Source organism: Saccostrea echinata, unplaced genomic scaffold (genome assembly GCF_033153115.1).
Source record: "Saccostrea echinata isolate AGI-Se365-2 ecotype Australia unplaced genomic scaffold, CSIRO_AGI_Sech_v1 ptg000029l, whole genome shotgun sequence".
NCBI classification, from domain to species: Eukaryota; Metazoa; Mollusca; class Bivalvia; order Ostreida; family Ostreidae; genus Saccostrea; species Saccostrea echinata.
Window position 1 is genome coordinate 44,094,266 of NW_026889778.1, and position 13,063 is coordinate 44,107,328.

Below are 13,063 nucleotides of genomic sequence, written 5' to 3' on the forward strand. Positions count from 1 at the left end.
TGATGACTTCAAACGACACTGTTGATATCCTTGTTTCAGCAATTAGTTTGTCAATAGCTTGCTTCATTTTAGAAATTGTTCTTATGTGTAGCATGTTCTTGCATATCGAATTAACTTGGAGAAATAAACCCCATATGCAGGTGAAAAGGATATATTGCTACATGAATATAAGTAAGGGAAGTTGACGATAGAGAAGTTGAAGTTATTATGTTTATCATAAAGTTTTGTTGTTAGGTTACCATTTTTTTCAAGTAAAATATGCATATATGAAACAGATATGCTAGACACGGTGGCATCTATTATTTTAAGTTTCACCAGAATAAATCGAGTCGACATATGAATGGAAGTACTAGTAACTATTGTTAATTGATAATGCGTTGCCTATATATCTAAATGTCTATATGGTTTCAGAATTACAATCCATTACATATGGTTATGTTTCACACAGTTGGTACCTAAATACTTATTGAATTACACTTTCTGTGCACAGTACACTTGATATCAAAAAATAATCCTGCTATCAACGTATTGACCCGAAAATGAAACGAATGCATCACAAACCACTTATGAATTTATTTAGTACATGTAAACACGCCAAAGAAAACTGAAGACACGCGGTGTGTGTTTTCTGTAATTGAAAGTGGAGGCAGTGGACTTCTGATTGGAATTTTATTAACATCTGTCATTTGGTTTCTTCTTAACAAATATAAGAAAAATTGCAGGTTTGTATATTTTATTCAATCTGTTTCATTTTCAATACATTAATTTATTTAATTGATACATCAGATTTAGTTCCCTAAAACGGTTTAGTTTTAACATCCAATTCTCTCTCTCTCTCTCTCTCTCTCTCTCTCTCTCTCTCTCTCTCTCTCAGTATTCATTCATAAAAATAAATTCTATCGAATAAAATAAAAAAACTTGTATGTATTATAAACTTTCCTGTTTCGTAGACATGAGGGCTTTGTGTCATTTTCCAAACAGAATGTACATCTGCTGCCTAAGACAGAAAGGAATTTGTCAATTCATTCAAAAGAAGGAGAAACTGTGTATCATGATATCTCCGATGTCCCGGTTTGTCATTTCTTTTTCTTTTTCTTTTTTCATTTAAATCGTTATTCTTATTTTTGAGTTTTTCGGGGTTTTTTTTCTCAGAAATAAACTCTTAACAACAATTTCCTAAAATATGATAAGTATATATCAATTATTACAGAGAGAAATAAAACTCATAGTTATGGTCATGGGCAATTAAAATTAGACTGTCGATATCACTGACATCGTATGATATCGCAATCGAATCAAGATTGTTTAAAACAAGTTTACTTAACCATTTGACCATCCCTCTAACCTAGAATCTTACCCAAACCGTCATCCAGCAATAACACTAAGCTTATATCTATCCAAGGTATCAACCCTTAATATACCTCCAAGTCTCGTCTTTCACCATTATCAATTTACAAATATATGTCAATAATTGATGAAATATCGATATTGCTTGCAGGGATGGGCACGATTACTGAAAAATGTAATCGATTAATAATCGATTACTTAGAGGAATTTTGTATAATCGATTATTAATCGATTACACTCATTTTTGTCCTGTAATCGATTGTAATCGATGACTTTGTAAGATGTAATCGATTAATAATCGATTACTTCCAAGTTTTTATCCCTTCAAATATCAAAGCAATATTTAAATGGTAAATGTTGATGTTATCCATTGAAGTTTGAATGTGTTCCTGCATGCAGTTTCAGAGCAGATTCTTGTAAGGTTTTATTTTGGCTAACATTCTCACTAAATGTATGTATTAATTCTCACTGTATGTGTGTATTAATTGTTTAAATGATATTGTTTGTCTTCCATGGAATGAAAGTTAAACACTAGGTAGTTCACAGTTTACACCTCATTATCTGCAAATCAGGGATGTCTCAGTCAATTAATTAGCCAAGATAAGCAAACACAGTGACACTTACTCCCTTATATAACCTCTCACTGATATAAAAGCAACCTTACAATTTTGAATGAAAACATGAGAATGATTTTTCAAATTTTAAAGTTACTAAAACACAAGTTTGAATTTGTTTAAACATTTTCAGATATGAATAAGTATTTCCATCTTCTTCTTTTTCAAGTACAATGTAGTTTATTTACCAAATTATTTATACATGTATATAATATAGCACTTAAATCTGTTTTTGCTATTTATAATTTTCTATTACAAGACAAAGTTTTTCAACATCTGAAACATTAAAAAGGACATGCAGCGAGAGGACAGTGGGTCAAATGTAAAATGCACACGAAAATCTGTATATTTTATTAATAAATGGTTGAAATACACTTCTGAATTATTTAATACTAGACCAGAAGGTCTATAATGCAAACTTTATTGAGAACATTATTAAACTTATGATAATAAAAGTTAGGAAATACAAACATTACACTAGGTGGTTTATATTTGATATTTATGTGTGACTGACTGGAAATAATTCTCCAAAATAACATCCATTTATGTATAAAATAATCGAAAGTAATCGAAAAAGTAATTATAATTACATTGAAAATTTTAGCTGTAATCGATTAAATTACGATTACAAGTAATCGAAAATCTCTCCGATTACAGATTACTGTCGATTACTTGAAAAAAAGTAATCATTACAATCGATTACGATTACTCGATTACGATTACCCCATCCCTGATCGCTTGGGGTCTTCTATAATAACAATGTATCATCACATTTCAGAATGTAACTTATGAACGTCTTTTTAATAACACTTAGCACAAATTGTTTTGAACCCAAGCAGGGTGATTTCCTAGAAAATTACTAGTGAGTTGAACAATTTCATTCAGATGCTTATAAACGATGTTGTTTCATTTTAATACCTTTAGGAGAAAATAAAAATTATTAATTTGAAAATTTAAACCGCATATATTTGCTGAAATATACTAAATTCCTGAATGAAATAATCAATGGGAAGTGTAAAATGGAACCATTAATTAACACTTTGTTTATGACAGCTTATCTAATTGCTGATATTTCCTGGAATGTCATTAGATTAAAATTCCGCAGAAAAAAAAATAATATCAGATTTTGTATTCCTTTCATGTCTTCTCAGCTTGAAGATTTTAAAAAAATACCATTTCAATGAATTTAGTGCAAGTAAATGACAATCATCTGCACATGAATACATTCGGACTATGAAGTAATAAATATCTGAATTTTTTTTTAATAAAAGCAGCTAAAAGCTAGAAAAATTAAATTATCTAAAATAAATGGAAAATAATAAATAGCGAATTGAAATATAAAATCCAATACAGAATTAGTTTCAAATCTTTTCTATCAATTGTTCAATATAAAAAAAAATATATATATGTCATTGCATGTGCTCTGTGCCATATCAATGCTGTACCTATTTAATATTTGCTAATGGATAACATTTCAAGCATTTCTATAGCTACAACAATAAGTCATTGTCTGTTACCTATGGTGTTTCTATCTAAGCGGATGGGAATGAAATAAAAATTTCCAGACAACTTCTGGTTGCATATTGGACACAACAGGTATTCATGTAATAAGCAATATATTAAAGAGTTAGAAACAAAATAAAAATAAAATCCAGGTAATGTTTATTTTATATATATTTTATAGGGTCCATCGAAGGTAAAAGCTATTCAACCCGGTGTATCTAACTTTTTGCCTGAAAATTCCCCAGAAGAACGGTACAGCGAGAGTCCAAATAGTAGCACTAGTGCTTCTGAAAACGGAAGCATATCATCACAGTTGTCAACAATGCGTGTACCAGCCAAAGTGGAAAAAGATTCCCAAAAAAGTGAAAAGACTCAAATTTATCATGCATTGGTCAGAGATTATAAGGTCAATTCCAGAAATGTGATCAAATCGGCTAGTAAACGAATAAATGGTACAGTTACTGAAAATCATTATAAAAAAGAAACAAGGTCAACTAAGGAAGGTCAGCAATATTCGGTGTATGAAAGCCCAGTTGCTCAACATAGTGTCTTAATATCTCAGACAGTTGTACCAGATTCTGCTGATTTGTCGAACATTACAAATAAAGGCTCGTTAGAAACAAATGACAAAGTTGTGGAGAGCTTACCTAGTGTTTATCATCCCCTAGAGGTGGAAAGAGGTGGCATTTTAGAAGATATGCCGATAGAAATGAAAAGTAAGGTAGGGCAAAATAAAAGAAGTTCAAACGGTGATAGTTCTCAGGGGGAATATTACATGATTATGGCAAAATCACCAGAACCAGAACATTCCTCATCTGAGTCTTGAAGTAAACGGATATGCACTGGAATTGATATATCACAGTATATAAATTTTCAACTTCTAGAGAGACCAAGTTTGACGAAGAACTGCGAACGAAGGAATTCTGCCGCCTAGGTCAAAGTCAATTTTCAAAAGTAGACATTTTAAATGATTTTTCATATTTTAAAAATTTTTATGTGAATTTTCATAGAACAATTTATATGGAAAAGCAAACAGATATATATATATATATATATATATATATATATATATATATATATATATATATATATATATATATATATATATATATATATATATATATATATATATATATACACCAGAACGAATGTGTATCTTTATATACTATACGTCTGAAATACTTAACAACTAGTTTTTTGGTACCTTATGCATGACTCTTCCGTTGTATTGTCGTATAGCATTGTCATATTAAACAAAGAAATGAAATCTTTCTTACATAAAAATAAGATAGTTATACATTTCAAAATGTACAATTAATCTCAATATGGTCTCTTGGATTAAAAGCAAACATATTAAAATCCAAGTAAAAAGAATTCATATAATCTTAGCTTCTATGTTACTTGTGGTGAAAGAATTGTATGCACGATTAAAGAGAGTATTTAATCATCTTAGACAACTCTCAAACTATCTTTTCGGTAATATACAGTCTATTTTTGTAATACAATTAAGCCCTCTTCTAGATCTTATAGATGGATTAATTGTATTTCGAACATGGCTTAAGGATTAGTTCTTTCCAAACATTTTCGTATCACAAAATGAAAGCTGCTTTGCCACTATGATAACACTGATACATGTTTATGCCGTAAACATCAAAAGACCAAAGATGAATTTGATGTTTTTCAAGACCACCAAACAAGATGTACAAAGTTTACAAAGGAAAATTGTTACTAGATGTCAATTAATAACTAGCACCCAATGAAATATTGAGATAACAAACAGTTTTCAAACTCAAAAGTCCATTGAAACAATACAGATCAGGAGCAAAGCAGTCACACACCTCTAAAACATCAGGTGGAATCAGATGCCATGGAGGAGTGAGTATCCCCTGCGAACCGATCACATCCGCTGTGTGCTCCTTGTCATGACCGGAAACAAAAACTGAAAAATTAATATGTATTACTAACGTCAGTCAGCATTTGACTTAATGATAGATTATATTTGCTGACAAGGTCACTCTATCGACCATAGAACCTGCAAAAATGTTGACCTTAAACAAGACTTTTGAGATTCTTGTTTCATCAACTTGTTTGTCAATAGCTTGTATTTTCACAACCAAATTCGTACACAATAATCAGATGCATTCAAGCATATAAATGTTGTGAATGTTACATTTGAGCAAGTATTACTATAGTATGTTGCGGGGATTTCAGGAATGTTTAGTATAAAAACATAGAGAGATCTCACATAGGATCCTTCTGAAGAAGACATCAAGAATTTTGATGTACAAACACATTTTTATGATAAAACTTGTTTGATAATGACTTGGATTTAACTTAAAGTTTTTGCGTTGTTCTTATTTAACACAAGAAATGAGTACCAGAAGGCATCTTTACAGATTAGCATTTTATTCTAGACTAAAGCATACAAACATATGTACAGAGTATTAAGTTTGGCAATGCAATATGATATTTCTGGGACTGAGTGCTGATCTCCAAACACATACTAAAGTTAATATAAACAGTTCACTGGATTGTTTATATGGCTATATAGTGTTGTTTATTGATACACTGAATGCGAGAACACAACATTTCCTCCCTTCTTATTTTATGTCCATCAGATAAAATAATATTCAATTTTAACCTTTAATTGAGAAAATATCTAAGAAGAAATAATTAGTAAAGATATACATCAAATAACTTTTACTACATTCCTTATCACTTACAAAACTAATGTGGTTGCAAAAGAAACTTCTGTTTCTACGCGCACTACAACCACTGCTAGTTATTGGCTGTTATGGGAATTATTATTACCTATACATTGTACGGTGCCATTCACAAATTTAATTTGACCACAGGCTTCCTGGTTCGCAACGGATATCGGCGCTCCTGTGGTGCAGTAATTATCGGCGGTAACTGATCAGACGTCTCGACTGCTTCAATGGTAGCTGCATCGGTTATTGGTATTACCACATCGGAATTCTGCTCAGGGTCGGCCTTGAACTCAGCATCTCGGATTTGGTCAGCGTATCGCTTCCAAATTCCCCCTGCTTGTGTTTTTTCTTCGTAGTTTAATGGTCGTTTGCGCTGAATAATTTCGCTGCTGGTCCATTTCTCCTTCCCGCGGTAATCCCTAAGGGCCACTTGTTGTCCAGTGTTGAACTCTCTTAATTTCTCTGCTTTGGTAGTGCTTGCAGTTTTCATTTGCTTATCATTAACAGTTCGTTCCAGGTCAGGTTTGATCAGGTTAAAACGGTATCTAAGCTTCCTCCCCCTGAATAATATCGCTTGCGTTTCGTTTGTTGTGGCGTGAGGCGTGTTACGGTACGTAAGAAGAAAATTTCCTAACTTCTTATGAATGTCCGCATTTTCCTTATCCATGGCTTTCATACCTGGTTTAAAAGTTTGAACAAAACGTTCCACCAGGCCATTTGTTGCAGGATGATAGGGTGCTGATTGGATATGGTTTATTCCGTAGCTTCATAAATTTCTGAAATTCTTCAGACACAAATTGTGGGCCATTATCGGAAACAAGCTGCTACGGTAATCCGTTTCTTGCAAAGATATTACGCAAAGTAATAATCGTTTTGGTTGACGTGGTAGTCTGCATAGAAATAACTTCTGGCCATTTTGAATGTGCGTCCACGACAATAAGAAACATGTGTCCTTAAATGGTCCTGCGAAAACAATGTGGATACGTTTTCACGGAGCTGACGGCCACACCCACGGATGTAAGGGTGCGGTTTTCGGATTGTGGCGTTTTTTCTGGCATCCAGAACAATTTTAACAAGCTTTTCGATTTCCAAATCGATTCCCGGCCACCAAACGTAACTTCTCGTCAGAAGTTTCATTCGCACGATTCCGGGGTGAGCTGAATTAAACATTGCAAGAACACTTTTCTGAAATCGTTGTAGAATTATAACTCAGCATCCCAACATGATGCAGCCTTGACTAACAGTCAATTCATTCCTTCTATTGATTTGGATCCTCATTTTCAGTCCAACCATTAACAATGAAATCGTAAACTTTTGACGAATTTTTGTCTCTGGACGTTTTCCTTCTAATTTCCTGGTGCGTAATACATGATATTTGTTCCATTTGACTGAGTGTAAACACATTTTCTACATCAGTTAAGTCTTCGGCCTCAAGTCCCTCCTTTTCCTGAGGAATTCTTGACAATCCATCTGCATTTGTGTGGCGTTTTGTATTGCGATATTCAATGTTGTACGTATTTCCACTTAAAAATATTGCATGTCTTTGCATTCGTGCAGCAGAGTTAACTGAAATTCCTTTCTTAGGGTTGAAAATTGACACTAACGGCTGATGATCAGTTATCAAGGTAAACCCGCGACGATACAGATAAGTGTGGAATTTCTTTACTCCAAACACAATACTAAGAGCGTCCTTGTCAATTTGACTGTAATTCCTCTCAGCTTTATTCAAAGCTTTTAAAACGAACTCGATCGGGTGCTCCGTCCCGTCCTTCATCACGTGCAACAACACTGCGCCTAATCCAAAAGGTGAGCATCACACGCTAACCTGATTGGTTTGCTCTGGAGTGTCCAACACAGCTTTAATTTTATCCTTGGTTTTGTGCAATCCTTGTTTGTCAATTAAATGACCACAGTATTCAATTTGGTCTTGGAAGAACTGACACTTGGATTTATTCGCTCTCAAGTTATATTCCTCCAGTCTCTGAAGAACATGGCGTAAATTTTCAAGATGGTCTACATCATTCCTACCCGTAATTACCATGTCATCCAAAATGCACTGTACTCCATTTAATCCTTGCAATATTGTGTCAATAGTGCGTTGCCATATTGCAGGTGCTGACCATACCCTGAATAAGAGTCGATTGTAACGGTACAATCCTCGATGTGTGTTGATCGTAAGAAATTTCTTTGATTCCTCTTCTACTTCAAGTTACGAATATGCGTTCTTCAGATCGATCTTTAAGAATTTCTGTTCACCTGCCAATGAAGCGAATATGTCCGCAATGCCAGGTAATGGGTATTGATCTATGTCAAGTTGCGGATTTATCGTAACTTTGAAATCTGCACAAATTCAGATATCTCCCGATCTCTTTACTATTGGTACTATTGGTGTGGCCCATTTACTTTTCGGAACTTTGGTAATGTTGTTCTCACTTTCAAGTCGTTCTAACTCTTTTTCAACTTTGGGTTTTAGAGCGTAAGCAAGCGATCTTGCTTTCACAAATACTGGTTGAGCGCCTTCCTTCATAATGAGGTTCGCCTTAATTCCATTGACGGATCCAGTTTCTATTGTAAACACGGCACTGTGTTTATCAAGAATTTTCTCCAATATCTGTGATAAACTCATAGATATCCAGTGTGACGTTAACGTTGTTCAGGGAATTCCAATCCAATGTGATTTTTCGCAGCCATTCACGCCTGAAAAGTATCGCTTTTTCCTCTGAAACAACATTCAGTTCTAACTTTTCCCCCTGATCTCTGTATAAACATCTACACGAACTACACCAAGAGGTTTGAGTTTTTCTCCTGAGTAAGTCATTAAAGTGACGCTTGTATCCTCGAGTTTTCTCCTGGGAAACAATTCCTCAAAAACTTTTTTCCGGAATAACGGAGACTGTGGAACCCGTGTCTAGTTCCATGTTGACATTTTTCCCGTCAATAGACAAATCCACTATTATTTCATTTCGCTTACCGGTATGTACAGTGTACAATCCTAAATCATTGTCTTCGTCTACTTCATGCACTTTCTTCGGAAATTTAAATGACTGGTCCTTCGCACGACATGCCGCTTTAATATGTCCTTTCATTTTACATCTGTGACATCTGCATTCTTCTGCTCTGTGGCCACTTTTGTTACATCGGTAACAATTCACAGGTTTCGGTTTTTCCAACTTTGCTTTCGATTTCTGGAATTTTAATTTGTTGATTCCAGACCCGCGACTTTTCCCTTGCAGTTCCAAGGCGTCTTTCGATGGGATTTCCATAGCGACCGCTATTTGAATTACTTTACCCAGGGTGAGCCCCTGCACGGGCAGTAATTTCTTCTGGGTTTGTTCATCTCTGAGTCCGCAAACAAATCGGTCTCTAAGAGTGTCATTTAGACCCTGAAAGTCACAATACTCAGAAAATTTCCTGATCTGTGCTACATATTCACTGACACTTTCGCCCTCTTTTAGCTCTCTTTTATGGAAAAAAAAATTCCGCAATTACCAAGGGTTTTGGCAATAGATTATCTTAAAGAACCTTGACAATTTCGTTAAAGCTCTTGTCTTTTGGTTTGTCTGGTGCTGTAAGATTCCTTAGTAAGTCTTTCCCCAAATTAAACTTAAGAGTGCAGGGACACGTTTGCCGCCCGTAATTCCATTAACTTCAAAGTACTGTTCTAAACGTTCCGTGTACGCTGTCCACGTATCAACTGTGTCATCAACTGTGTATCAACTGTGTCATCAAACGCCTCAATCTTCCCAATATATCCAGCCATTTTTAATCCTCGTCGCCAATTTTGCGTTGTTCTTATTTAACACAAGAAATGAGTACCAGAAGGCATCTTTAAAGATTTTATTTTATTCTAGACTAAAGCATACAAACATATGTACAGAGTATTAAGTCTGGCAATGCAATATGATATTCCTGGGACTGAGTGCTGATATCCGAACACATAGTGAAGTTAATATAAGATATGGTGTTTTTTCCATAATAGATATGCCATTGTATGAAAAAAAATATACAAACTGATGGAAAGCAAAAGTAAGAAATCCTAATTTCTCTGGATTGTTGTCCATGTAAATAATGCTTTGTTTTATGTGGAAGCTTAAAATTGCACTTTTTTATATTTTTTAACATTAATTCATGTACCTATATATCAAAATCATAAAAATTATGGTAAACATTAAAGGGTTTTTATCACGTCTCAAATTCTTTTTGATATGACAATGTTTACATGTTATTTAAATCATACATTTAATAATCTTTGCTAGGAAATTAATATTTTTGATGTTTCAGCGATTCAAAGTTTGAATTTCTCAATGTGCATATTTTGATCGCCGATGTTCGCGCCATTGCTCTGACGTCATAGGTGACAATCCTGGTCAAGCGAAGTAATTATGGTGTATACAAAATGGCTCATTCGTTGCTTCTATTAAACCTGTTAGGAAATAATTCAGAGATAATTGGATAATTGACAGCTAGTTGGGTATAATTTTTGTCAATGCACAAATGTGCACAAGAAAGGTTTTAGGAAGATTTTTTTTCCACATTTCCTAGACTTGGTCGAGATCTAGAGGTGAAAAGGAGGAGGGTTTGCAAACGCTACGACGTTTATCTCCATTCAGAACAATCGCTTCTGCCCGATCACGATTTTCTGTACTATAAAATATTTTAAGGAAAAGGTACCTTTCTAAAAAAAAATAAATTTCCAACACGCATTTTTACAAGTCGCACAGAATCTTGTAGGAATGTTGTGAACTTCGTAATGGTGCACGGCGCCATTGAAGAAGTGTCACTTCTAGTATCACTGATGATCACTGCTGCAACAGATACAAGATATTCAGGATTTATTTATATATAAATAATTGAAATAATGAAGGAGAATTTAAAGTTCCCATATTAATAAATATTTACGGAGTTTAACTTAAGGGGAAGAAGGACCTTTAGCTGAAAAATTACTTGTCATTCATTTTTTTTTTTATATTTTGTATATTTCTTATTAAGACCGTTCACGGTAGCTCAGTCGGTAGAGCGCTCGCTTCGTGATCGGGAGGTCGTGAGTTCGAATCTCGGCCGCGACAGACCTAAGTCGATAAAAAATAGGTAGCAACTGTTCCTTCGCCATGCGCTCGGCACTTTGAAGTGAAAGTTGCGGGTCTTTCGGATGAGACCTTAAAAACCGAGGCCCCGTGTCACGGCAGGCGTTGGCACGATAAAGATCCCTCACTGCTCAATGGCCCTGAGTGCCGAGTAAAGGTCAAAATTTGAAGCCCTTCACCGGTATAAGGTGACGTCTCTATATGAGTGAAAAATTCTCGAATGGGACGTAAAACAATATACAATCAATCAATCAATTTCTTATTAAGTATGTCCCACATATCTTAAAGCAGTTATATCATTAGGTTTCTTACCTAATTTAAGAGATATTGATTGACAAATATAATGCCCTAGAGTGCCTAAGTGGAGTTTTAATCCTCCATATTTCCGGGCTCATTACTCTGTCCATAATTGGATTTTTAAAGCATATATAAAAAATATGTAAGTGAACATGTATCTTTTAAAATATTTCAGAGTATGAATTGGGTTTAAAATTCGAAAAAGCAAGTTTCATCTATAACACTGCATCTGGATAGGGAAAATTACGAACTTTTTAAGACAACTTAAACAACAAAAAACGTAATTTACAAAAAATCCTATCATTCAATATTTTTAAATTTACGTTGAAATGCAAGTCCTTCAAATTATTGACTAACTGTAAAAATTTCGAATGATGAAGCTGACCTCAATATTGCATAGGACATCGTTAAAGACGACATAAGCAGGACAAAAACTTGTCATGTTTACATTTCTCGAGTACGGGAAAAACCAACTATGACGTCACACGTAAGCTAAATAAGCGAAATAAGATATACCTACATAAGATTTCCGTCATCAGCCATGCAAAAATAATTTTTGTGTTCCCCGTTTCTCAAAATACTTCATCATATACTGATTATGACCTGTTTTTACATAATAATACCGCCCTTGTATTCACCGAGTATGATCTTGCTGTACTAGCAAATCGTGTATGACGTCACTGACTTGTTGGACGCGCAGTTTAAAGAAACAGAGGAGTGGATCAATCTTTTTTCATAATTTGTTAATGTTTACAAGAATGTTAAACTATTTATTTTTTTAAAATGAGATGGTAATTAAAGAAAAAAAAATGTCAAAAATTTATACAAGAACTGATGCTTTATACGTTTTGCACTTATATAAATGGAGACTATGACGTAGTTTAACAGTCATGTGACCATGTGTCATTCATGCCCTTAAATTATTCGTTCTAATCAGTAAAAGTCCTGAGTTGTAAACGGCTTTGTCTTCGGCGACCTCTCCAATTGTCGGCATATTTTCTTGGTTATTTCTCTCTGCTAGACATTCATACATAAAACATTGACCGTCCATAACCAAAGGAATATGGCCGATGTCTAAATTTCAACCAGCCATATTGTGAAGTCTATTTATTTAACGTAAAAATCTATTCAATATATTTTTTCTTACGATAAGCTTTACGAGTTCTAATTGACCATTGACACCTATGACGTTTCAGTACAATATGACCCCTATCTAATTAGTGGAGATTTTTACTTCGAAAACCCTATGTTACAGGCGTTTTTATCGTCTAATTACGACGGTTTTCAAAATTATTTCAAAATTTAACGATAATTATATGTTTCAGGAATATAATAGTGTTTCATTTGAAAGAAATTTCAATACGTGATAAAAACTCTTTAAGCATTTAATCTAAAAATCCTTTTTTGTTTTTAACTATAAAACAGAGAAAAGAGCAGTTAGATGTTAAGCAAATTGGCATAATTATATACTTTTATTTGTCAATGAAATTTTTATAGATCTAATTTC

General features: G+C 34.0%; 1 protein-coding gene across 1 annotated transcript; it reads right to left on the reverse strand.

Annotated features, from left to right (window-relative positions):
• Positions 1 to 7,988: 7,988 nt before the first annotated feature.
• Positions 7,989 to 8,801, reverse strand: LOC133195362 (uncharacterized). The gene is made up of 2 exons (XM_061331205.1): positions 8,550 to 8,801; positions 7,989 to 8,156 (listed from the first exon to the last, which is right to left on the reverse strand). Exons 1-2 carry the CDS (start codon positions 8,799 to 8,801, stop codon positions 7,989 to 7,991), a joined length of 420 nt encoding a protein of 139 aa, XP_061187189.1.
• Between the last annotated feature and the right edge of the window lie 4,262 nt (positions 8,802 to 13,063).